The sequence below is a fragment of the Heterodontus francisci genome, chromosome 1, assembly GCF_036365525.1.
Source record: "Heterodontus francisci isolate sHetFra1 chromosome 1, sHetFra1.hap1, whole genome shotgun sequence".
Classification (NCBI taxonomy): Eukaryota; Metazoa; Chordata; class Chondrichthyes; order Heterodontiformes; family Heterodontidae; genus Heterodontus; species Heterodontus francisci.
Genome location: NC_090371.1, coordinates 19,277,896 through 19,304,230, shown reverse-complemented (window position 1 = coordinate 19,304,230; position 26,335 = coordinate 19,277,896). Strand labels below are relative to the sequence as shown.

The window sequence follows — 26,335 nt, the reverse complement described above, 5'->3', positions numbered from 1 at the left end:
ATACGGTGGAAGGCAGGAGAGATTAAATGACAAAAGGGACAATGGTGCAAGGCAAAAGGGGATGGCAAATGGGACAAGCAAAGAAACAAAAGATGTGTCTAGAGGAAGGGTAAATGGGATTATAATTACCAATAACTGGTATCTGAAAAAATGGGGTACAGATTATGATCGATGAGGAAGCACTTTTTTTACACAGTGGGTGGTAAAGACCTGGAACTCACTGCCCACAAGGGTAGTGGAAGCAGAGACAATCACTGACTTCAAGAGGAAGTTGGATGGTCACCTGAGAGAAATAGACTTGCAAAGCCTCAGGGATCAAGCCGGGAAGTGGGATTGACAGCATAGCTCCATGGAGAGGTGGCATGGATTCCATAGGCTGAGTGGCCTTCCTTTGATGCTGTAAATGACTCTATAACTAAAATTGTTAACTCAGTGTTGAGTCTGGAAGGCTGTAAAGTGCCTAATCGAAAGACGGGGTGCTAACGTTGTGCTTTACTAGAACTGCATAGGAGGCTGAGGGCAAAGAGGTCAGTGTGAGAGCAAGGTGGAGCAAAGTGGTCGCCCAGTCTGCGTTTGACTTCCCCAACGTAGACAGCATATCATGTGCAGCAAATACAGTATACGAAATTGAAAATACACATAAATCACTTTCACCTGGAAGGAGTGTCGGGGGCTCTGGATGGTGAGGAGAGGAGGTGAAAGAGGTGTAGAATATCCTGTGTTAGCATAGAAAGATGCCCTGGGAAGGGGGCGATGTGTTGGGGGTGATTGAGGAGTGAATCAACAAGCTGAGGAAAAAGGGAGACATATGGGAACCGCTGGTAGGGAAGGTTGCATCAGCCAAACAGAAGTGACGGAAATGGATTTGTTCCAGTGATGATGGCTGAGGAATAAATATTGGTCATGACATCAGCCAGAACCTCCCTGCTGTGCTTCAAATAGTGAAATCATTGACATCCACCCAAGGGGGCAGGCGGGACATCAGTTTAAAGACTCATCCAAAAGATGGATTCCTAGAAAGGTGACAGATTGGACAGCTAGTATATTTTATTATAACATTCCGAATTCCTTTAAACCATAACTTGCGTTTATAATTCTGGATGCTGTGGAGCTGTGAGTTTTTACCGTTGGGTGTCTGTTTAAGGTATGTATGTGTTTAGTTGGACACTACTCTGTAAAGGAGATCCGAATCCTGCATCAACTGCACCATCTAGTGGAGAGGTTAGGGTTTGCCAAACAATCATCGCACAGCTCAAAGTCCCTTCCAGCAAGTGGGAAATGCACCCAACGTCCTTTACTGAATTATGATTTCTAGTGGGAACTTCCACGGATTTACCTTGCTGCCTCTCCTCCTACCCAACCCCCAGTCCCCTTAGTGTCAGCCTGTCTCAGTTGGTCGCACTTTCAAGAATGTGTGTTCAAATCCCAAAGCAGGACTGGCCCTCCCTGGCCAATTGTCCTTTTTTTAAAAAAATTCATTCATGGGATGTGGGTGTCGCTGTCTAGGCCAGCATTTATTGCCCATCCCTAATTGCCCTTGAGAAGGTGGTGGTGAGCTGCCTTCTTGAACCGCTGCAGTCCATGTGAGGTAGGTATACCCACAGTGCTGTTAGGAAGGGAGTTCCAATTTGACCTAGAGTTGAGCTTCCAACTCCATGTATTCACCATCACTAAGACGGCCTATTTCCACCTCCGTAATATCGCCGGACTCCACCCCTGCCTCAGCTCATCTGCTGCTGCAACCCTCGTCCATGTCTTTGTTACCTCTAGACTGGGCTATCCCAATGCTCTCCTAGGCGGCTTCTCATATTACACCCTCCGTAAACTTGAGCTCATCCAAAACTCTGCTGCCTGTATCCTAACTCGCACCGAGGCCGATTCACCCATCAGCCCTGTGGCTGACACTGGCTCTCAGCGTGGTAACACCACAATTTAAAAATTCTCATCGGTGTTTTCCAATCCCTCCCCGGCCTCACCCCCTCCCCATCTCTAAGTTCCACCAACCCTACAACTCCATCTAATTCTGGTCTCTCCAATTTTATTCACTGCACCACGGCAATTCCTTTTCTTTCAATGCAACAACGGCCAGTAACCTATTTTCATGATGCTGGTTGAGGAACAAGAGTTAGTCAGGTCAATAAAAAGAGACTTGCCTTTATATAGTGCCTTTCCCAACCTCAGGATGTCCCAAAGCATTTTACAGCCAATTACGTACTTTCGAAGTGTAGTAACTGTTGTGATGTAAGAAACATGGCCGCCAATTTGCACATAGCAAGCTCCCACAAACAGCAATGTGACAGTGACCAGGCAATTTGTTTTACTGATGGTGACCGGGGGATAAATGCTAGCCAGGACACCAGCTTTTTGGGTGATGGTTCTATATTTTCACTCCCATGTGTGTGAAGAAGCAATTCCCGACTTCACCCATGAATGGATGAGCTCAAATTTTAAAATTATGCCCTCTCTTTCTCTATTCCCCATCAGAGGAAATAGTCCCCCTGTATCTACCCGAGGCCTGGACAACATACATCAGCCAAGAGCGACATCTCAACTCATTCCATCTTCGCTGCCTCCGGAGAATCCTTGGCATCAGGTGGCAGGACCGTATCTCCAACACAGAAGTCCTCGAGGCGGCCAACATCCCCAGCATATACACACTACTGAGCCAGCGGCGCCTGAGATGACTTGGCCATGTGAGCCGCATGGAAGATGGCAGGATCCCCAAGGACACATTGTACAGCGAGCTCGTCACTGGTATCAGACCCACCGGCCATCCATGTCTCCACTTTAAAGACGCCTGCAAATGCGACATGAAGTCCTGTGACATTGATCACAAGACGTGGGAGTCAGTTGCCAGTGATCGCCAGAGCTGGCGGGCAGCCATAAAGGCGGGGCTAAAGCGTGGCGAGTCGAGGAGACTTAGCAGTTGGCAGGAAAAATGACAGAAGCGCAAGGGGACAGCCAACTGTCTAACAGCCCCGACAAACAAATTTCTCTGTAGCACCTGTGGAAGAGTCTGTCACTCTAGAATTGGCCTTTATAGCCACTCCAGGCGCTGCTCCACAAACCACTGACCACCTCCAGGCGCTTACCCATTGTCTCCCGAGACAAGGAGGCCAAAGAACAATCCTTTTAACATTTTCAAGCCTTGATCAGAACACCCTTTCAATCTCCTATAGTCTTGGGAGCACCAGCCAAGTTTATGCAAACTGTCCTCCTAATTTAACCCTTTAACAACCTCAGGCTGTCTGAAAGCACTTCACTTCCGATGAAGGACATTTTGAAGTGCAGTCACTGTAGTAATGTCAGTGTAAAAAGCAGAGGAATAAAGCACACAGAATTTGAGCAAGAATAAAATAAATTGCCAGTTCAATTCAACTCCCCAAAGACATGCATTGGTCAAAATGTTCACGTATTATATAATCTTGAATATTTTACAAGACATGTTGAGATAAGGAGAACATTAACAATATAAAGGCCCAACTGGTGTCCTTGAATAAATAATGGCTCAACTATTGCATCTCAAAAATCAATTATAATGAACCAACGCTTGACCTTCCTTGCGTTGAATCTGGATGCCAAACTGCCGAGCTTCCTGTACTTTCACTGACCGTTGCCTCCGTTCTCGACTTGGCCTGTTGGAGGCTCGCGTGGGAGAATGATAAGATGTCAAGCACTTCCTCCCCTGCCCCTGCAGCCCACCTTCTTGCTTTCAAACCACCTGAAGGATCAAATGGGTTTAACCTGGTGTGTGGGGGAGGGGGCGTTAGTGTTGGTAACCGCAAGTTCCACAACATGACCTCAACTGCCCCGCCCCCACAGTTCCACCATTGGTCACCTGACATGTCCATCCTCACTTCCCACACCAATTGGTATAATAGACTCTATCTAATTGGATGATTCTCGACTGTCAAAGAGCCTCATTCCTCATCTCCAATATTTTTATGATGAATAAACAAAATCACTCAAAGAAAAATGAAAAAATAATTAACGCTATGATTTTTCTCCTGGAATTGCTCACAGCATCGTCCGAGGGATTTCTCTTACCTGGAGATTCCTGGACGATGCTCTGAAACTTTCTTACTAACCTGGTGGGGGCCAATTGAAAATGTCAAAACTGAGACTGATAGATTTTTGATAGTTGAGGTTACTGAAGTTGACAGAACCACGATGGAGTTCAAACGCAGATCGGCCACGATCTAACTGAATGGCAGAGCAGGCTCGAGGGGCTGAGTGGCCCCCTCCTGCTCCTATCCCAGAGAGTTTCCAACCTGGCTGGGAGCAGGGGAGCAGGATGGTGTGAAGCTGAAAAGAGTCAGAGAGAAAAGGAGATTGGGTCTCAACACCACCCCCTAACCCACCGACCAACTCCCTGCACTGTTCCAATGAAGCTCGAGGAACAGCACCTCAACATTCGATTAGACACTTTACAGCCTCCTGGATTCAACACTGTGTTCAACAATTTCAGATCATAACCTCCTCCCCATTTTCCCAGTTACTGGTAATTATCCTATTTCCATTTACACCTCCTCTGGACACATCTTTTGTTTCTTTACTTGTCCCATTACCATCCTGTTTTTCCTCGCAGGATCATCCTTTTGTCATTTAATCTCTCCTGCCACCCTATCACAGACCATCCCTTTTGCTCTTTCCTCTCCTTCTCCCTCCCCCCCGCTTTTCCCCTTTCCCTGCCTCTGTACTTGCTTGAAACCTGTTGCATCTCTATGTTTTTCTAGTGCTGACGAAGGGTCATCGACCTGAAATGACGCCTGTGGAGAGATAACTGGAGTCAAGCATCCCTGACATTTTTGGCTTATATTTCAGATTTCCAGCATCTGCAGTATTTTGCTTTAGCAGAGGTAAGTCTGGTTGCCCTGAGGTACATTAATAGAGGGAACAGTATGTCAATGGGCAAGGGATGTTGGAACAAAGGGTGGCGAGAGGTGGTGTGTACCATCTACAAGATGCACTGCAGCAACTTGCCAAGCCTCCTTCGACAACACCTTCCGAACCTGCGACCTCTACCACCTAGAAGGACAAGGGCAGCAGACGCATCTGCAAGTCCCCCTCCAAGTCACAAACCATCCCGGCTTGGAACTATATCGCCCTTCCTTCATTGTCCCTGGATTAAACATTCTACCTAAACAGCACTGTTGGAGTACCTTCACCACATGGACTTTAGTGGTTTAAGGGCAATAAATGTTGGCTTCTCCAGCAACGCCCACATCCCATCAATCAATAAAATAAAATGAAGAGAAAGACAACTGCAGGGGAGGGGAGAGGAGACAGCTATTTTCACTGCCATTTCTGGCTATCTCAGGTCTCCAATATAGTGCCATGAGTAAACTCATCAGCAATCTGGGTGAAACGTGAGCACAGGACGGGAAGCGACACACTTGGTAACTTGAGTGAGGTCACGGATAGGTTAGCTCAAAACTTTAACTCTTTTCTTTCTTGACTTCTCTGGAAACCAACGGCTTCTAAAAATGGCCACCAATGAATGATGGTCAAGCTGAAATAAAGGACAGAGTTCAATATATAGACTGCACGATCTGATTGTCAACATTCGCCAATTGTGTTTCTACGGTAACGTCGTTTTTTTTTTTAGCCCCTCCCCCATTTTTCCAGGTCCTAGCTCGGTCAACTCTCTTCATCCTGTGAACTTAGTTCTATTTCTGAGGAGTCATTCCCTTTGGAAAACAGCAAAGATTCCCTGCTCTCTGCTGGTGTTCTGTCTATGTCTGTAATTGGTTTAAAATCCTGATCGGCATTTGATAGCTCACTGCACGCGCTGTCCATTTTGTTCTCTCCATTTCGGCTAGGCTCGAGGTCTAACTCCTCAGAAGGAGCCGTTCCGCAGTCGGGGCTCTCTTTTCCAGTCGTATTTTCTACTGAATCTGTCATTTCGACACCCCCGTCTCTCTCAAGAGTTTGAGTTTCTCCAGATTTTGCCCTCTCCAAAGATTCTCGACCTTCATGTTGGCACAGGGCACTCTCCCGACGACCATGCTGCAGGCTACCGTCTCCGCTAGAACTAGGCCCGAGGCCTGTGGCCTCAGTTTGTTCCTCGTGATCGCTTGGAGGTGCTGCAATACCAGCTGCTTCCCCATCTCCAGGAAAAGCCTGCTGTTGCTCTTGAGCCTGTTCCTCTTCCCTGGCCTGCTGGGGAAGTTCAGGTGGAGGAGGCGATGGCTTTATGGGTTGGTGGCACATGGGACATGTTTTTTGCACATACAGCCACCGCCGGAGGCAGGAAGAGTGGTAGTAATGTCCACAAACAGTTACAACTGCTGTTCTCATTGCCTGAGGGGGGGAAAAAAACACAAGAGTGAAACGCTATTAAATCTGTACCAACAAACTCAAATGTTCAACCTTCATTTGTTCCAACACCAGTGCACAGCGGCAGCAGTGTGCACCATCTACAAGATGCACTGCAGCAACTCACCAAGACTTCAACAGCACCTTCCAAACCCGTGACCTCTATCATCTAAAAGGACAAGGGCAGCAGGTGCATGAGAACACCACCACCTGCAAGTTTCCCCTCCAAGCCACACACCACCCTGACTTGGAAATATGTTGCCGTTCCTTCACTGTCGCTGGGTCATAATTATGTAATTCCTGACACAAAAGCAGTGTGACAATACCTTCACCACTGAAGCTCAGTTTGAGAACCACGGTACTAGACTTCCCAAGCAGCAGAAATAGTGTCTCTCTATTTACCCTATTTGTTCCCTGAATATCTTGAAAACTTCGATCAAATCATCTCTTAACCTCCAAAATTCCAGAGAATACAATAATGGTTTGTATAATCTCTCCTTGTAATTTAACCCATGTAATGGGTTATGTAATGAGGCCAGGTAATTGTAACTCAGACAGCCAGGTAGTGAACGATAGGACTGAAGTCTAGTCTTTAAACAATGACTAGCTTTCACACAGCATGCACCTCCAATCCAACCACACATTGAAGTCTGCTCCTATATATATCAGCACAGTTGAATTCCCAGTTAATGCTCATTACGTCGGTACAAAAATTAAACACTCAACACTTTGTGGGCGGCGCAGTGGTTAGCACCGCAGCCTCACAGCTCCAGCGACCCGGGTTTGGTCCTGGGTACTGCCTGTGCAGAGTTTGCAAGTTCTCCCTGTGACCGCGTGGGTTTCCTCCGGGTGCTCCGGTTTCCTCCCACCACCAAAGACTTGCGGGTTGCTAGGTAAATTGGCCATTGTAAATTGCCCCTAGTGTAGGTAGGTGGTAGGATAATTGAGGAAAGGTGGGGATGTGGTAGGGAATATGGGGTTAATGTAGGACTAGTATAAATGGGTGGCTGTTGGTCGGCACAGACTTGGTGGGCCGAAAGGCCCATACTCTAAATGATATAATATTAAAACAGGTGTAAATCTGGTAAATCTGCACTGCACTTAGAGTCATGGAGAGATACAGCACCGAAACAGGCCTTTCGGCCCACCGAGTCCACGCCAACCATCAACCACCCATTTATACTAATCCTACTTTAATCCCATTTTCCCTCTCACATTCCCACCTTCCCTCAATTCTCCTACCACCTACCTACACTAGGGGCAATTTTTACAATGGCCAATTTACCAAGCAACCCGCAAGTCTTTGGCTGTGGGAGGAAACCAGAGCACCCGGAGGAAACCCACACAGGTTACAGGAAGAATTTGCAAACTCTGCACAGGCAGTACCCAGATCCGAACCCGGGTTGCTGCAGCTGTGAGGCTGCGGTGCTAACCACTGCGCCACTGTGCCGCCCACTTCTTCCAAGGCTAATATATCCTTCCTAAAGTATGGTACCCAGAACCACTCTCAGTATCCCAGGTGCGATCTTTTCATCATTCAGAAAGTATCCTGTTCTCTCCTTTTTTAGGTCTAAAGTGGATGTCTTCACATTTGCTTACATTGAAATTCATTTGCCAGAGTTTTGCCCATTCACTTTATCAATAGCGCTTTGCAATTTTGTGCTTCTAATAATAAAAAGGGATGCCAAGTTTGGGTTTCAAATGTATGTAGGTTGTAGGAGAACAGGAAAGACCCTGAGGGAAGAATTGAGGAGGAGTTTAAAGGAATGCATATTTGGGACTGAAGCACTCTGAGCAGGAAGCGTTGCCTCCACATCGATGTTCCTGACCATTCTATCGCTAGAAATCAGTTATTCATTCTCAGGATGTGGGCATCACTGGCAAGGCTGGCATTTACTGCCCATCCCTCGATACTCTGATACAACAGAAGCCACTTCAGAGGGCAGTTAAGAGTTAAGGTGTGGGACTGGTATAGCTTTACAATGTAGGCTGGCACCCACCAGAGAGGCGCCCAAACCCATTTCACAAAGGGCCTTCACAGCCAGAGGTGACTTTTTAAGCTCTGTCACTCTGGGCTAAATTTAAACTCTGAAGAGGTGAAAGGTCGGCACTGAACCCACTGTGCCAACATCACACCCTACAGGTGGCAGATGTGGCTCGGGGGTAGCACTCTTGCCCCCCAATCAGGAGGTTGTGGGTTCAAGTCCCACCCCAGAGACTTGAGTCTAACGTAGGGAAGTGTGAAGTTGTTCACTTTGGTCGTAAAAATAGAAAAGCAGAATATTTTTTAAAAGGTGTGAAACTGGTAAGTGTTGACGTTGAGAGACCTGGGAGGTACACTACAAAGAACACACAAAGCATGGAGGTGCAGCAGGCTATTAGGAATGCAAATGGCATGTTGGCCTTTATTGCAAGGGGACTGGAGAACAGGAATAAAGTCGTCTTCCTAAAATTGTACAGGACTTTGGTGAGACCGCACCTGGAATACTGTGTGCAGTTTTGGTCTCCACATTTAAGAAAGGATATAATTGCACTGGAGGCAGTGCAGTGAAGAGTTACTAAATTGGTCCCTGGGTTGACCTATGATGAGAGACTGAGTAAATTGGACCTATATTCTCCGGAGTTTAGAAGAATGAGAGGCGATCTAATTGAGACATTCAAGATTCTGAAAGGGCTTGATAGGGTAGAAGCTGAGAGATTGTTTCCACTGGTCAGGGAATCTACAACACGGTGACACAGTCTCAGGATAAGGGGCCAATCATTCAGGACTGAGATGAGGAGAAATTACTTCACTCAAAGGGTTGTGAATCTTTGGAATTCTCTACCCCAGAGGGTTGCGGATGCTCCATCATTGAATACATTTAAGGCTGGAATAGAAAAATGTTTGGTCTCGCAGGGAATCCAGGGATAAGGGGAGCGGGCAGGAAAGTGAAATTGAAGCCCAAGATTAGCCATAATTGTACTGAATGGCGGAGCAGACGCAATATGGTCTGCTCCTGTTCCTATTTCCTGTGTTCTTTTGAGCAATAATCCAGGCAGAGATGCCATCTTTCAGATGAGACAATAAACCAAGGCCCCATCACGATGTAAAAGACCCCCTGAAGACCGGGGTGGGGGAAGTTTCCCCCAGGTGTCATGCCCAATGTTTATGACAACCAACATCGTTGAAAACACATTTTCCAGTCATTACCACTCTGCTGTTTGTGAGAGCTTGCCGTGCACAAATTGGGCACCGCATTTTCTACATTACAGCAGTGATTACAGTTCAAAAATGAAGTACTTAATTGGCTGCGAAGCATTTTTGGGACATCCTGAGGTCATGAAAGGTGCTGTATAAATGTAAGTCTTCCTGTCTATTGGTTTTCTGAGCCTCCCTATCCAGAGGTCGCCCATCCCGCGGAAAGAAAGATCCTACCTGGTAACAGATAGCGCAGACATCAGCATAGTCCTGGAGTTGTTGCTGGGTGGCGCGGGGCAACGAGCTGATCTTCTGAGCCGCCTCCCTACGGAGGAAGAAGCTGTTCCAGCCAGCACGGGCACGCAGCCAGACATTGAAGTAGGAGTGCACGATGATGACCGAGGCCCCCATCCAGCTCCACTCGCCGAAGACCGACTCCACTGCACCGTAAGCCACCACACACACGGCCACAAGGAACTCCAGGATCCGGCATGAGCTGTTCACATAGTAGATAATGTCCTCCAGGTTTTCTATGGGCTCCCTCCTCAGGTCTTCAGTCACAAACAGCCCATAGATGAAGAGAGTCCCAGTCACCTGGAAAAAGGGAGTTTCAGCCACAGTAATTCATTTTTTGAGCAGGTTGACTATTTCATCTTGATCAGCATTGCACTTACAGGATTTGTCATTTATCCTTGTTCTTAAGACAAGTTCAAGGGACAGGCAATACTGATCAATATCTTATTAATCAAAACATTGATACAACCCATTACATGCAGTGCCATGAGTTTGGTACAGAGAATTACTCCCAAGCCAGGAACTCATCGGGTGTCATGTGCATGTGTGTGTGTCGTCTGCACTGCTCTCACTGGTGTAAACAAGACTAGGTCAAAGGACTTCGGGTGCACTGCATCTCCATAAGATTAAACATGTCTCCTTAACTCCAGAGACTATGTACCCAGGATGATAAGAATGAGAGGTGATCTCATTGGAACTTATAAAATTCTCAGAGGACTTGACAGGATAGAGACTGAGAAGCTGGTTCCCCTGGCTGGACAGTCCAGAACTAGGGATTGTAGTCTTAGGATAAGGATTTGATACCAACACGAGGAGAAATTTCTTCACTCACTGTTGTGAATATTTGGAATTCTCTACCCCAGAGAGCTCTGGATGCTCAGTCGTTGCAGTATGAAGACAGAAGTGGATAGATTTTTGGGTGCTAAAGGAATTAAGGGGTATGGAGATCGTGCGGGAAAGTATTGAGCTAGATCATCAGCCACAATCTTACTGAAAGGCAGAGAAGGCTTGAGGGGCCGAATGGCATTTTCCAGCCATTTATGTTTGTAATGTGATGCTATTACATCAATGCATTCTGTCTACGTTTGATTAAGACACTAGCACATTTGCCTAACACATGACTATGCAATTACTATATCCTCTCAAGTACGCATTTTCAACAGCATCGTTTTCTGTTCATTGATCTCTCTACATGAGTAACCACAGCTGTTAGACAGTCTTCACTCCCTTATCACGCCTTGACATATAATATAGTTCCTTATACTCCCTCTCTACAGCCAGACTATCTGGCATCATTTCCATTCATTAAAATTCATTTCTCCCACCTGCCCATCAAACTCTCCCAATGCAGGTACAGCATGGGGTTAGATACAGTGTAAAATCCCTCTACAATGTCCCAAACACTCCCAGGCCAAGTACAGCACAGGTTAGATAGAGTAAAGCTCCCTCTACACTGAATCAGCAGCGTTCCTGCGCCTAGGCCAATACCTCCATGCTGAAGTGCAGTACCTAAAAATCGAGTGTGTTCCTGATGGGGTCTGGCCTAGGCTCGATACAACTCAAGTGTCACTTCCACCCCTTTGTAACCCAGTCCCACTGAGTTAAAGGCCAACATTCCATTAGGCATTTTTATTGCTTCTTATACCTGTGCACTATCCTTTACCGATTTGTGTGCGTGGACACCCAAACCCCTTTGCTCCTCCTTCTAGCCTCCCATTAAGAAAATGTTCCCATTTTTTCTTCTTTGATTTAAGCGGGAAGAATTGCAGTTCCCAATGACAAGTCTACCCAGTGTCCTGTTATCGAACTCCTGTTCCTAAATCACCCACTGTATGAAGCACATGCGTAAAGGAAGAGGAATAAAATCACATACCACCCATGGTTTATAGTGAGCGTGTTCATGTGCATAGATTTGCTCGCTTTCCACAGTGGTCAGTGTAATCTTGTAAGGGGAGGCAGTGGCATAGTGATAATCTCACAAGACTAGCAATATAGAGGCCTTGGCTAATGCTCTGGGGACATGGGTTCAAATCCCACCATGGCAGATGATGAAATTTGAACTCCGTTAATAAATCTGGACTTAAAAGCTAGTTTAATGGTGACCATGGAACCATTGTCAATTGTTGCAAAAACCCATCTGGTTCACTAATATCCTTTAGGGAAGGAAATCTGCTGTCCTTACCTGGTCTGGCCTACATGTGACTCCAGACGCACAGCAATACAGTTGACACTTAACTGCCCTCTGAAACGGCCTAGCAAATCACTCAGTTCAAGGACAATTAGGGATGGGCAACAAATGCTGGCCTACCAGCATCCCATGAAAGAATAATGAAAAAAAAACTGGGTAGTGCCATTCCAGTGCTTCATTATAGATCAAGAATGTTCCTTTTGTGTCTGGACCGTCTGCTCGCTTGTGTCTGGCAGCCAGAGCATAGCACAAACTGGAACTCCGCATGCTACTGACAGGTATACAAATTGACCATTGGCGAGGTGTTATTTACGTAGAATCTTACAGCACGGAATGAGGCCATTCTTTGAAAGAGCAATCCAATTCATCCCACTCTTCCTTGCCCTTGCCCTAATTGCCCTGCAATTTTTTTTCCCCTTCAAGAATCTTTTCATAGGAACGTAGGAAATAGAAGCAACAGAAGGCCATTTGGTCCCTCAACAGGGTAGATGCAGGAAGGATGTTTCAAATCGCCGTCAGATGTTACTATTGAATCTGTTTCCACCACTCTTTCAGGCAGCACATTCCAGATCATAACTCGCTAGGTAAAAAATTCTCATCTCCTTTCTTGTTCTTTTCCCAATTACCTTAAATCTGTGTCCCCTGGTTCCAGACCCTTCTGCCACTAGAAACAGTTTCTCCTTAGGTATTCCATCAAATTGCTTCATCATTTTGAAATCCTGTATGAAATCTCCCCTTAACCTTCTCTGTTCTACGGAGACCACCAGCTTCTCCAGTCTCTCCATATAACTCAAGCCCCTCATCCCTCGAACCATTCTAGTAGATCTCCTCTGCAGCCCCTCCAAGGCCTTGACATCCTTCTTAGAGTGTGGTCCCCAGAACTGAACACAATACACCAGCTGAGGCCTAACCAATGTTTGCAAAGATCTGGAAAGAAATCCTTGCATTTACACTCAATGTCTCTGTTCATATCGCCAAGTACTCCCCATGCTCTTTTTAAAAACAGCCTCATCAACTTGCCCTGCCATCTTGAAAGATTTGTGTGCATAAACTCCAGATCTCGCTCTTCCTGTGCCATCTTTAAAATTGCACCATTTAGTTTAACTTGCCTGTCTACATTCTTCCGACCAAAATGTATCACTTCTTACTTCTCTGCATTAAACTGCAGCTGCCACATCTTGGCCCATTTCACCACTCTGTCTATGTCCTCCTGAAGCCTGTCACGATCCTCCTCACTGTTTACTACGTTTCAAAGTTTGGTGTAATCTCCAAATTTTGAAATTGCGCCTATATACCCAAGCCACCGTCATTAATAATACACAAAGGTGCCCTTTAACCCACTCACCTGCAGAGAGGTCAGTGCACTGCTGGAGACAATGATCAGCAGCCAGAGGTCCATCTCGAAAAACTGTGCAATCCTGTAGGCCATGAAACTGGGAAATACCAACAGGAAAAGGCACATAGTGACCGCACGGAAATGCTTCCATAAACTCCTGGGGGGGAAAAAAAAGCACAAAAAAAGGTAGACAATAGGGAATTCATGTTGGAAATGGGCGAGTGGTCCCATCAAACTTAATTCAGATCACACCGCATAACTGGAGACCCGGGAAGCGGTTCCTGAGGAAGACCGGAGATCGGAAACATGTTTCAGAGGTAGATCGGCAATTGTGACCTGGTTCTCAAGCGAGACCAGAGATTGGGGATTATTTTGCCAAAGGGAGCATTCTGTGACAGAAAACATTGTATCTTTTAAGGGGAAGATAGATACAGGAAGATACAGGGTTTTGGAAAGAGATCAGGGTAGTTGGATGAGTTTTCACAATGGTAACGGCTTCCTTCTGTTCTTGAAACTTTTACTGATCTGCGGACATTCTCCAATTCAGGCAATGGGGCGGTGTCCCTTCCTGATGTCACTGTATATCCTTGTTGTAGCAAAGTCAGATGATCTAGTCTCAGGAAAGGTTCGCAATTCAATCCCTGATTGCTCCTGAGTTTCAGCCAAGCCTACAACTGGCCTCAGTGCCCAAGGTCAAGGACAGGGAGGCGGGGGGAGCAGCCCAAGCTCCTGATCGCCACGCAGCAACTCCCCAATGGGCACACATGGAAGTCAATGCGAGAATGGAATCAGGCTTGCTAGTGGTCAACCTGCTTGCGTATACTCACCTTCGAAGCTCAGGCTGGGATAAGTGACACTTGAGACAAGGTGCTGGGAGGTAACTGGGATCTGTAGCACACCAAGGAAGAGCAGAAGGAGAGAAAAGAAGATCGCTAAGAGAACATCGGCATGTTCTGACTCCAGTCACCTCACCCCATTTTTCTCTCGACCCACCCCACTCACCTGTTTCTGGAAGCTCCCAGTGCAAGGACCATCGGGTCAGTGATTTCCAGCATCGACTGCAGGATGGAGGCAACGATGATGAAGAGGATGATGCTGAGGAGGAAAGTGCGTTGCAGAATGTGCAGAGCAATCAAGTCTGTCTGCAGGGCCAGCAGCAGAAAGGTCACACCTTCCGTCACGCCCCTGTGCGAAGAATAAAACTGTTCAGGATAGAAAGTAGCGTCACACCCCTGTGCAGATTTTTTTTTTTAAAACTACAAGTTGGGACATTAATAGAAAATGCTGAAACTAAACACTTCTCTGATTCCCTCTCATGTAACTTGTTTAAATGAGATGGGCCAGCTAACTCAAAGGAGATAAGAAACAGGGAGAGGGGTACACAGAATACAAGAAATAGGAGCAGAAGTAGACCATATGGCCCATTGAGCCTGCTCCGCCATTCAATACCATCATGGCTGATCTTGGGCTTCAATTCCACTTTTCTGCCCGCTCCCCATATCCCTGGATTCCCTGCGAGACCAAACATTTTTCTATTCCAGCCTTAAATGTATTCAATGATGGAGCATTCACAACCCTCGGGGATAGAGAATTCCAAAGATTCACAACACTTTGAGTGAAGTAATTTCTTCTCATCTCAGTCCTGAATGATTGACCTCTTATCCTGAGACTGTGTCCCCGTGTTCTAGATTCCCTGACCAGTGGAAACAATCTCTCAGCTTCTACCCTATCAAGCCCTTTCAGAATCTTGAATGTCTCAATTAGATCGCCTCTCATTCTTCTAAACTCCGGAGAATATAGGTCCAATTTACTCAGTCTCTCATCATAGGACAACCCTTCATCCCAGGGACCAATTTAGTTAATCTTCGCTGCACTGCCTCCAGTGCAAGTACATCCTTTCTTAAATGCGGAGACCAAAACTGTACACAGTTGACCATACAGCGACTTGGACCTGCTTGGTCTTTCAGTAAAATTTTGACTGATCTTTCACCTGAACTCCACATTCCAGCCCTATCCCCATCACTTGAACAACGGAGCATCCACAGCTCTCTAGGATACAGAATTGCAAAGATTCACAACCCTCTGAGTGAAGACATTTCTCCACATCACAGTTCTAAATGGCTGACCCCTTATCGTGAAACCATGACTCCCTAGTTCGAAACTCATCAGGCACGGGAAAACAGCCCATCAGCATCTACCCTATCAAACCCTCTCAGAATCTTACATCGTTCAATGAGACCAACTTTTCAGAGAATACAGACTCAATCTATCCTCATAGGACAGCCCTCTCATCCCAACACACACAGACCATGTACAGACAAAGTTCAATTCCCAGTTTGGGGCTGATTTCTGCCAGGGACTGACCTAGATGCAAAAATGGCCTCTCGGCAAAGGACGGAGGACACTGGCACCAGTAAAGGAGTCAACATGATTTGGTTCAGGAGGGCTGGGGAGGAGGGGTGAAAAGGTCAGAGTAGGAAAACCGGCGGGTAAAACTGAGCCGGAAAATTTTAAAAACACAAAGTTAACAAAGTCCCGGAATAGAAGCTCCGTCTAACAGTCTGGCCAACACATCAAGCAAACCCTTTCACCGAGTCTTACCTTCAAATCTCCTTTCGACTGGACCAACACCTAATCCCTCTGACTAATCTCACGTCAGCACCAGAAAAGAAGCCTCAATAACAGGGTCATTTGACTCATCAAGCCTACTTCTTCCACAGACCATTTACATTCGATGCCGCATGGACACAACCCCTCTCGTTTAATCTCCCCAGGGCAAAGTTCCAGGGAAAACTCCAGGGGAAGATCTTTCCTCCCATCTCCACTGATGGGCTGCGATTCTCCATCTGCTGAATACACATTGTGCTCGGATCGTTATGTTTCATGGAGTACCGGATCATCTCAGTCTCTTCATACAACCTCCAATTCCACCCACATAGTTGTGAAGCTCCTCATTGCCACCCAAACCCTCCTATTGGACACAAGTCAATGATACGCACACCCCATTCACACTCCCATCACCACGGTTCACCATGTCTAATTCTAGAGGCGGTGGCGTCGTGGTATTGTCACTGGACTAGTAACCCAGAGACATAGGGCATTGCTCTTGGGGACATGGGTTCAAATCCCACCACAGCAGAAGGTGGAATTCAAACTGAATTAATAAATATGGAATTAAAAAGCTAGTCTAACGATGGCCGCACAGTGGTATACAGTCGGGAGGGAATTGCCCTGGGAGTCCTCAACATCGACTCCGGACCCCATGAAATCTCATGGCATCAGGTCAAACATGGACAAGGAAACCTCCTACTGCCCTCCCTCAGCTGATGAGTCAGTACTCCTCCATGTTGAACACCACTTGGAGGAAGCACTGAGGGTGGCAAGGGCACAGAATGCACTCTGGGTGGGGGACTTCAAAGTCCATCACCAAGAGTGGCTCGGTAGCACCACTACTGACTGACCTGGCTGAGTCCTAAAGGACATGGCTGCTAGACTGGGTCAGCGGCAGATGGTGAGGGAACCAACAGGGAAAAACATACGTGACCTCGTCTTCACCAATCTGCCTGCTAATGATGCATCTGTCCATGACAGTATTGGTAGGAGTGACCACCGCACAGTCCTTGTGGAGATGATGTCCCGCCTTCACATTGAGGGTACCCCCCATCGTGTTGTGTGGTACTACGACCGTGCTACATGGGATAGATTTCGAACAGATCTAGCAATGCATCTATGAGGCGCTGTGGGCCATCAGCAGCAGCAGAATTGTACTCAACCACAATCTGTAACCTCATGGCTCCGCATATCCCCCACTCGACAATTACCATCAAGCCAGGAGACCAACCCTGGTTCACTGAGGAGTGCAGGAGGGCATGCCAGGAGCAGCACTAAGCATACCTCAAAATGAGGTGTCAACCTGGTGAAGCGACAACACAGGACTATCTGCGTGCCAAACTGCGTAAGCAGCATGCGATAGACAGAGATAAGTGATCCCATAACCAACAGATCAGATCTGTACTCTGCAGTCCTGCCACATCCAGCCTTGAATGGTGGTGGACAATTAAACAACTAACTGGAGGAGGTGACTCCACAAATATCCCCATCCTCAATGATGGGGGAGCCCAGCACATCAGTACAAAAGATAAGGCTGAATGAAGCATTTGCAACAATCTTCAGCCAGAAGTGCCGAGTTGATGATCCATCTCAGCCTCCTCCAATTTGATTCACTCAGCGTGATATCAAGAAACGACTGAAGGAACTGGACACTGCAAAGGCTATGGGCCCTGACAATATTCCGGCAATAGTACAGAAGACCTGTGCTCCAGAACCTGCCGCACCCCTAGCCAAGCTGTTTCAGTACAGCTACAACACTGGCATCAACCCGGCAATGTGGATAATTCCCCAGGTATGTCCTGTACACAAAAAGCAGGACAAGTCCAACCCGCCAATTACCGCCCTATCAGTCTACTCCCAATCATCAGTAAAGTGATGGAAGGTGTCATCAACAGTGCCATCAAGCGGCACTTGTTTAGCAATAACCTGCTCAGTGATGCTCAGTTTGGGTTCCGCCAGGGCCACTCAGCTCCTGACCTCATTACAGCTTTGGTTCAAACATGGACATAAAAGCTGAACTCAAGGGGTGAGGTGAGAGTGACCGCCCTTGACATCAAGGCAGCATTTGACTGAGTATGGCATCAAGGAGCCCTAGCAAAACTGAAGTCAATGGGAATCAGGGGGAAAACTCTCCGCTGGCTGGAGTCATACCTAGCGCAAAGGAAGATGGTTGTGGTTGTTGGAGGTCAATCATTTGAGCTCCAGGACATCACTGCAGGAGTGCCTCAGGGTAGTGTCCTGGGCCCAACCATCTTCAGCTGCTTCATCAATGACCTTCCTTCAATCATTAGGTCAGAAGTGGGGATATTCGCTGATGATTGCACAATGTTCAGCACCATTCGCAACTCCTCAGATACTCAAGCAGTCCGTGTAGAAATGCAGCAAGACTTGGACAATATCCAGGCTTGGGCTGATCAGTGGCAAGTAATTTTGTGCCACACAAGTGCCAGGCAATGACCATCACCAACAAGAGAGAATCTAACCATCACCCCTTGACATCAATGGCATTGCCATTGCTGAATCCCCCACTATCAACATCCTAGGGGCTACCATTGACCAGAAACTGAACTGGAGTAGCCATATAAATACCGTGATTACAAGAGCAGGTCAGAGTCTAGGAATCCTGCAGCGAGTAACTCACCTCCTGACTCCCCAAATCCTGTGCACCATCTACAAGGCACAAGTCAGGAGTGTGATGGAATACTCTCCACTTGCCTGGATAAGTGCAGCTCCAACAACATTCAAGAAGCTAGACAGCATCCAGGACAAAGCAGCCTGCTTGACTGGCACCCGATCCACAAATATTCACTCCCTCCACCACCAACACACACTGGCAGCAGTGAGTACCATCTACAAGATGCACTGCAGCAACGCACCAAGGCTCCTTAGACAGCACCATCGAAACCCGCGACCTCTACCAACTAGAAGGACAAGGGCAGCAAATGCATGGGAACATCACCACCTGCAAGTTCTCCTCCAAGTCACACACCATACTGACTTGGAACTATATCGCTGTTCCTTCACTGTTGCTGAGTCAAAATCCTGGAACTCCGTTCCAAACAACACTTTAGGTGCACCTACCCCACATGGACTGCAGTGGTTCAAGAAGGCAGCTCACCACCACCTTCTCAAGGGCAATTAGGGATGGGCAATAAATGCTGGCCTGGCCAGTGACGCCCACATCCCATGAATGAATAGAAAAAAAGACTCACGACCCTCAGAAAAAATTTCTCCTTATCTTTGTCTTAAATGGGCGACCCCTTATTTTTAAACAGTGACCCCTAGTTCTAGATTCTCCCACAAGGGGAAACATGCTTTCCACATCCATCCTGTCAAGACCCTCAAGATCTTATATGTTTCAATCAAGTTGCCTCTTACTCTTCTAAATTCCAGCCGATCCAAGCCTAGCCTGTCCAATCTTTCCTCGTAACACATTCCTTCTCTATACTGCCTCCAAATCACTTATATCCTTTCTTAAATAAGGAGACCAGCACTATACACAGGACTCCAGATGTGGTCTCACAATGCCCTGTATAGCTGAAGCATAATCTCCCTACTTTTGTATTCAATTCCCCTCGTGATAAACAATACCATTCTATTAGCTTCCTAATTATGTGCTGTACCTGCACACTAAACTTTTGTGATTCATGAACTAGGACACCCAGATCCCTCTGCGTCTCAGAGCTCTGCAATCTCTCACCATTTAAATAATATGCTTCTTTTACAGTCTTCCTGCCAACATGGACAATTTCCCACTTTCCCACATAATACTCCATTTGCCAGATCTTTGCCCATTCACTTAACCTATCTATATACCTTTGTAGCCCCCTTATGTCTTCTTCACAAGTTACTTTCCTACCTATATTTGTGTCATCAGCAAATTTAGCAACCATACCTTTGGTCCCTTCATCTAAGTTATTTATATAAATGGTAAAAAAAGTTGAGGCTCCAGCACTGATCCCCGTGGCACACCACTCGTTACATCTTGCCAACCAGAAAATTACCCATTATGCCTACTCTCTGTTTCCTGTTAGCTAACCAATCTTCTATCCATGCCAATATGTTACCCCCTACACAATGAGCTTTTATTTTCTGCAATAACCTTTAATGTGGCACCTTATCAAATGCCTTCTGGAAATCCAAGCACAATACATCCACTGGTTCCCCTTTATCCACAGCACATGTAACTCCCTCAAAGAACTCCAATAAATTGGTTAAACATGATTTCCCTTTCACAAAACCATGCTGACACTGCCTGATTACCTTGAATTTTTCTAAATGCCCTGCTATAATGTCTTTAATAATGGTTTCTAACATTTTCCCTATGACAGATGTTAAGCTAACTAGCCTATAGTTTCCTGCTTTCTGTCTCCCTCCCTTTTTCAATAAAGGAGTTACATTCGCTATTTTCCAATCTAACGGAACCTTCCCCGAAATTGAGAATTTTTGAAACTTAAAACTAACACATCAACTATTTCATTAGCCACTTCTTTTAACACCCTAGGATGAAGTCCATCAGGACCCAGGAACTTGTCAGCCCGCAGCTCCAACAATTTTTTCAGTACTTCCCTGTTGATTGTAATTTTCTTGAGTTCCTCCCTCCCTTCCAGCGAATACTGGGAGGTTACTTGTATCCTCAATAGTGAAGAACGCTGCAAAATACCTGTTCAATTCATCTGCTATGTCCTTATTATCCATTATTAATTCCCCAGACTGCAACGAATTTGGGCTAACCATCAGCCTCAAGAAAACAAGCATCATGGGACAGGACGTCGGAAATGCTCCATCCACCAATATCGGTGACCACGCTCTGGAAGTGGTTTAGAGTTCACCTACCTAGGCTCAACTATCACCAGTAACCTGTCTCTTGATGCAGAAATCAAAAAGCGCATGAGAAAGGCTTCCACTGCTATGTCCAGACTGGCCAAGAGAGTGTGGGAAAATGGCGCACTGACATGGAACACAAAAGTCCAAGTGTATCAAGCCTGTGTCCTCAGTACCTTGCTCTACGGCAGCGAGGCCTGGACAACGTATGCCAGCCAAGAGCAACGTCTCAATTCATTCCATCTTCGCTGCCTCCGGAGAATCCTTGGCATCAGGTGGCAGGACCCTATCTCCAACACAGAAGTCCTCGAGGCGGCCAACATCCCCAGCATATACACCCTACTGAGCCAGTGGCGCTTAAGATGGCTCGGCCATGTGAGCCACATGGAAGATGGCAGGATCCCCAAGGACACATTGTACAGCGAGCTCGTCAATGGTATCAGACCCACCGGTCGTCCATGTCTCCGCTTTAAAGACGTCTGCAAATGCGACATGAGGTCCTGTGACATTGATCACAAGTCGTGGGAGTCAGTTGCCAGCGATCGCCAGAGCTGGCGGGCAGCCATAATGGCGGGGCTAAAGTGTGGCGAGTCAAAGAGACTTAGCAGTTGGCAGGAAAAAAGACAGAAGCGCAAGGGGAGAGCCAACGGTGTAACAGCCCCGACAACCAATTTTATCTGCAGCACCTGTGGAAGAGTCTGTCACTCTAGAATTGGCCTTTATAGCCACTCCAGGCACTGCTTCACAAACCACTGACCACCTCCAGACGCTTACCCATTGTCTCGAGACACGGAGGCCAAAGAGAAGAGAGAGACTCACTTTCTATAGGACCACTCACTTCGTTAACTCTTTTCTTTTTTAAATATCTATAGAAACTCTTATTATCTGTCTTTATATTTCTAACTAGTGTCAGGCAAAACCCCCACCTGCCAAGACTGAGGCACACATGATTTTGCCACATGAACATTAAAACTTAAAATTGCAAGTCCCTGACTGGAAAGACATTTGCAGTAACTAGCAGAGTTTGAACAAGGGCCAAAGGGCCATGCCCCGACCTATCCAAACAACAATGGACTATTGATTACCAGATGTTCAAGGTGGGGGAGCTAACATTCCAGGCTGACTGCTGAGATAGCAGAATCTACAAACACAGAAGTGGTTTGACCAGTTTTAGTCACATGACCTGTTGAGATTTGAACTTCCAACAAGGGATTTGAACTGACAAAGCCGTGTGCTCCTGGAACTGAAGCAGAACCCTCTCCTGTCTGCCTGCTCACCTCCCAGGGAACTGAATCTTGTGAAAACACGTGAACTTCAAAGAGAAAAAAGTCTCCTACGTGAACAAGGTTTAAGAAGAACACTGGGCCCCGACAAACAGCAAGGCTACAAATAAGTGAGCTTGAAGCACAGTAAACAAACTCTTCTGATATTGCCTCAAACCCCTCTCTACTATATTTTTCTCTCCTCTTTTCTGTCCCTATTTGCATGTGTGTATCGCATGTGTATGCTAGCGTGGGTGCATCATAAATCCATAGACGTGAACCGTATTAGAGTTTAAGTTTTAATAAAATTTCATCTTTCTGCCTTAAACCTGAGAAAACCTGTGTGACTTGGTTTCTTTGTCTCATAATTGGAAAGCTGTGAATAAGGATTCACAAAGGCAGAGCTCAAAACACTGTTTAAAATTAAACCCTGTTACAATAAGACCAGGTGAAGATAGTAACAGACCCCTAGACACCTTTCTCACCTGGTCATAACACTAGCTTTCTCTCGTACTCTAATTTTACCTTCTTTATCAATCTATTAGTCAATCTTTGTTGTTTTTTATATTCTGTCCAATCTTATGACCTACCTCCCATCTTTGCACAATTATATGCTTTTTCTTTAAGTTTGATACTATCTTTACCTGTTTTAGTTAATCACGATGGCGGGTCCCACCCTTGGAATTTTTCTTTCTCGTTGAAATGTATCTATTCCGTGTATTCTGAAATATCCCCTTAAATGTCTGCCACTGCATCTCTATTGACTTATCCCTTAACCTAATTTGCCAGTTCACTTTAGCTAGCTCTGCTTTCATGCCCTCATAATTATCCTTATTTAAGTTTAAAATACTGGTCTTGGACCCACGCTTCGCTCCCTCAAACTGAATGTAAAATTCAATCATATTATGATCACTGTTACCAAGGGGCACCTTAACTATGAGGTCATTAATTAATCCTATCTCATTGCACAATACCAGGTCTAGTATAGCCTGCTATCTGGTTGGCTCCAGAATTTACTGTTCCAAGAAATTATTCCGAAAACATTCTACGTACAAGCTACCTCTGCCCATCTGACTTTTCCAGTCTACATGCAGGTTAAAATCCCCCATAATTATCTCTATACCTTTCTGACAAGCGGCCATTATTTCTTCCTTTATACCCTGTCCTAGTGTGGTTCATGTACACCACTCACACAAGTAACTTCTTGCCTTTATGATTTCTCATCTCTACCCGAACTGCTTCTACATCCTGGTCTCCTGAATTTAGGTCATCCCTCTCTATTGTGCTAATACCATTAATAAACAGAGCCACTCCTCCACCTTTTCCCAGCTTCCTGTCCTACTCAGGGAGCGCTGCACTGCAGGTGGTGCCGTCTTTCCGGCTAGACATTAACCTGAGGCCCCGACTGCACCTCTCAGGTGGGATGTAAAAGATCCCTTGGCCACTATTTTGAAGAACAGCAGGGAAGGTCTTCCCAGTGGCCTGATCAATATTTATCCCTCAATCAGCATCACTTAAAAAAAAAATTATGTGGTCATTATCACATGGGTTGTTTGTGGGATCTTGCAGTGTGCTAATTGGTCCATTGCCCTACATCATCACAGTGACTACACTTCAAAAGAGTTTGGTTGTAAAACATTTTGGGTGTCCCAAGATGGTGAAAGGCGCTGTAGACAGGCAAGTTCTTTCCTTCTACCTTTGTTGGAGAAGCCCAAGCCAAAGTCATTCCCTTACCTATGCATGAGGTTGCCATTAATAAAGGCCGAATATCCCTGTAGATAAAACTTGCACAGGGTGAGCAAACCCAGCGACAGGCGGGAGACCGTGAACGTCAGGCCAACCAGTGAGTACGGAGTAACACAACATCCGGCCACACTGCAAGAGATCAAAGGCAAGAGGTCAAAGAGACAAACATCCAACAAGGTCCATATCACTCTACTTGATAGGATGCAGATATTTTTAAAAGTGGGAAGAGACACACAGCTGGGGCTTTACAAACACAAATTTTTGAAGGTGTCAGCGAGAATAGAAATTTACAGCACAGAAGGTGGCCGTTCAGCCGATGGAGTTCGTGCCGGCTCTTAGAAAGAGTGATCCAATTAGTCCCACTCACCCTGCCCTTTCCCCTGAAGTCTTGAAAATCTGTCCTTTTCAAGTATATACCCAATTCCCTTATGAAAGTTACAAAGATAGCTTTGTTTTTAATCAGTTCATTTGAGTCTCTGGGTGAGAAGCCAAAAAGCAGCCCAGGTTCCTCCTCCCTACTGCGATCTAAGTGAACCCTGCTGGAAAGTATGCTGATTGCTTACCTCTAGCGAATGCAGGAATTGGGCTTAGCTGTACTGCCTGCCACGTGCAGTCAGGTCATTGATTCCCTGAGATCAATATGTGAAAGTGGCCACCTGTGATTACAGGAACACAGGAAATAGGAGCAGGAGTAGACCATATGGCCCATCGAGCCTGCTCCACCATTCAAAGTGCTCATGGCTGATCTTAGGAATCAACTCCACTTTTCCAGCCGCTCGCCATACCTCTCGATTCCCTGACGCACCAAAAATCAGTCTATCCCAGCCTGAAATGTATTCAACAATGCAGCATCCACAACCCTCTGCGTTAGAGAATTCCAAAGATTCACGACCCTCTGAGTGAAGTAATTTCTCCTCCTCTCAGTCCTAAATGATCGGTCCCCTTATCCTGAAATTGTGCTCGTGATTTAGATCCCCCAACCAATGGAAATAATCTCTCAGTGTCTACCCTATCCAGCCCCTTTAGAATCTTAGATGTTTCAATGAGATCATCTCACGCTCTTCTAAACTCCAGAGAATATAGGCCCAATTTACTCAGCCTCTCATCATAGAACAACCCCTCATTGCAGGGCCCAATCTCGCAAATCTTCACTGTGCTGCCTCCAAGTACATCCCTCCTTAAACGTGGAGACCAAAACTGTACACAATACTCTAGATGTGGTCTCACCAAAACCCTGTACAACTGTAGCAAGACTTCTTTATTCCTGTACTCCAGTCCCCTTGCAATAAAGACTGTGAGCAGTCAGCTGCGGCACAGTGGGCTGCCCTCTTGTCTCGGAGTCAGAAGGTTGTGGGCTCAAGTCCCACTCAAGAGACCCAGGCACAAAAACTGAGGCTGTCACTCCAGTGCAGTCCTGAGGAAGTGCTGCACTGTCACTGGTGCCGACTTTTGGATGTTCAAACCGAGGTCACGGTAACTATTTTGAAGAAAAGCAGGGAGTCTTCCCCCAGGTGACCTGACCAATATTTATCCGTCAACCAACATCACTCAGAAGCAGATTAGCTGGACATTATCCAATTGCTGGCTGTGGGAGTTTGCTGTGTGCAAATTGGCTGCCACTTTTTCCCTAGTTCCTGGGATGAGGGGATTGTCCTATGAGGAGAGATTGAGTAAACTAGGCCTATTATTCCCTCGAGTTTAGAAGAATGAGGGGTGATCCAATTGAAACATATAAAATTCTTAAAGAACTTGACAGGGTAGATGCCGAGAAAATGTTTCTCCTGGCAGGGAAATCTCGAACATGGGGATACAGTCTCACACTAAGAGGTCAGCCATTTAGGACTGAGACGAGGAGAAACTTCTTCACTCAAAGGGTTACGAATCTTTGGAATTTGCAACACTAAAGGGTGGCGGATGCTCCATCGTTGAGCACCTGTCTTTACCAAGAAGATTCTACCCAGGTCATAGTGAAAGAGGAGGTAAGTAATACACTAGAAGGATTTAAAAATTTTAAGGAGCTGGTATTGGATAGGCTGTCTACACTTAAAGTGGATAAAGCACCAGGACCGGACGAGTTGCATCCAAAGATATTGAGGGAAGTAAGAGTGGAAATTGTGGAGGCACCGGCCATCATTTTCCAGACTTCCTTAGAATCGGGGGTGGTGCCAGAGGACTGGAGAATTGCAAATATTACACTCGTGTTCAAAAAAGGACGTAAAGATAAACCCAGCAACTACAGGCCAGACAGTTTAACTTTGGTGGTGGGGAAACTTCTAGAAACAATAATTCAGGACAAAATTAATCGTCATATGGATAAATGCAGATTAATTAAGGAAAGCCAGCATGGATTTGTTAAAGGAAAATCATGTTTAGCTAACTTGGAGTTTTTTAATGGGGTAACCGAGAGAGTTGATGAGGGCAATGCTGTTGAGGTGGTGGACATGGATTTCCAAAAGGGAAAATAAAAGCAAAATACTGCGGATGCTGGAAATCTGAAATAAAAACAAGAAATGCTGGAACCACTCAGCAGGTCTGGCAGCATCTGTGATGCTCATGTTATAGCTCATGTAATAAATGGG

At 46.1% G+C, this 26,335-nt stretch overlaps 1 protein-coding gene across 5 annotated transcripts in view; it reads right to left on the bottom strand.

Moving 5' to 3' along the window:
* Window positions 1-1,027: 1,027 nt before the first annotated feature.
* The window catches only part of LOC137368157 (RING finger protein 145-like), a 42,309-nt gene continuing 17,001 nt past the window's right edge, over window positions 1,028-26,335 (bottom strand). For 4 of the 5 annotated variants that reach the window (XM_068028705.1, XM_068028703.1, XM_068028706.1 and 1 more), the window contains 5 exons: window positions 23,745-23,885; window positions 14,317-14,499; window positions 13,324-13,471; window positions 9,734-10,090; window positions 1,028-6,303 (listed from right to left, as the gene is read on the bottom strand). In XM_068028705.1, coding sequence (XP_067884806.1) covers window positions 5,641-6,303; window positions 9,734-10,090; window positions 13,324-13,471; window positions 14,317-14,499; window positions 23,745-23,885 — 1,492 coding nt within the window. In that variant the 3' untranslated portion in view covers window positions 1,028-5,640. The remainder of the gene's footprint in view (window positions 6,304-9,733; window positions 10,091-13,323; window positions 13,472-14,316; window positions 14,500-23,744; window positions 23,886-26,335) is intronic. The other variant, XM_068028704.1, reaches the window with a different exon arrangement.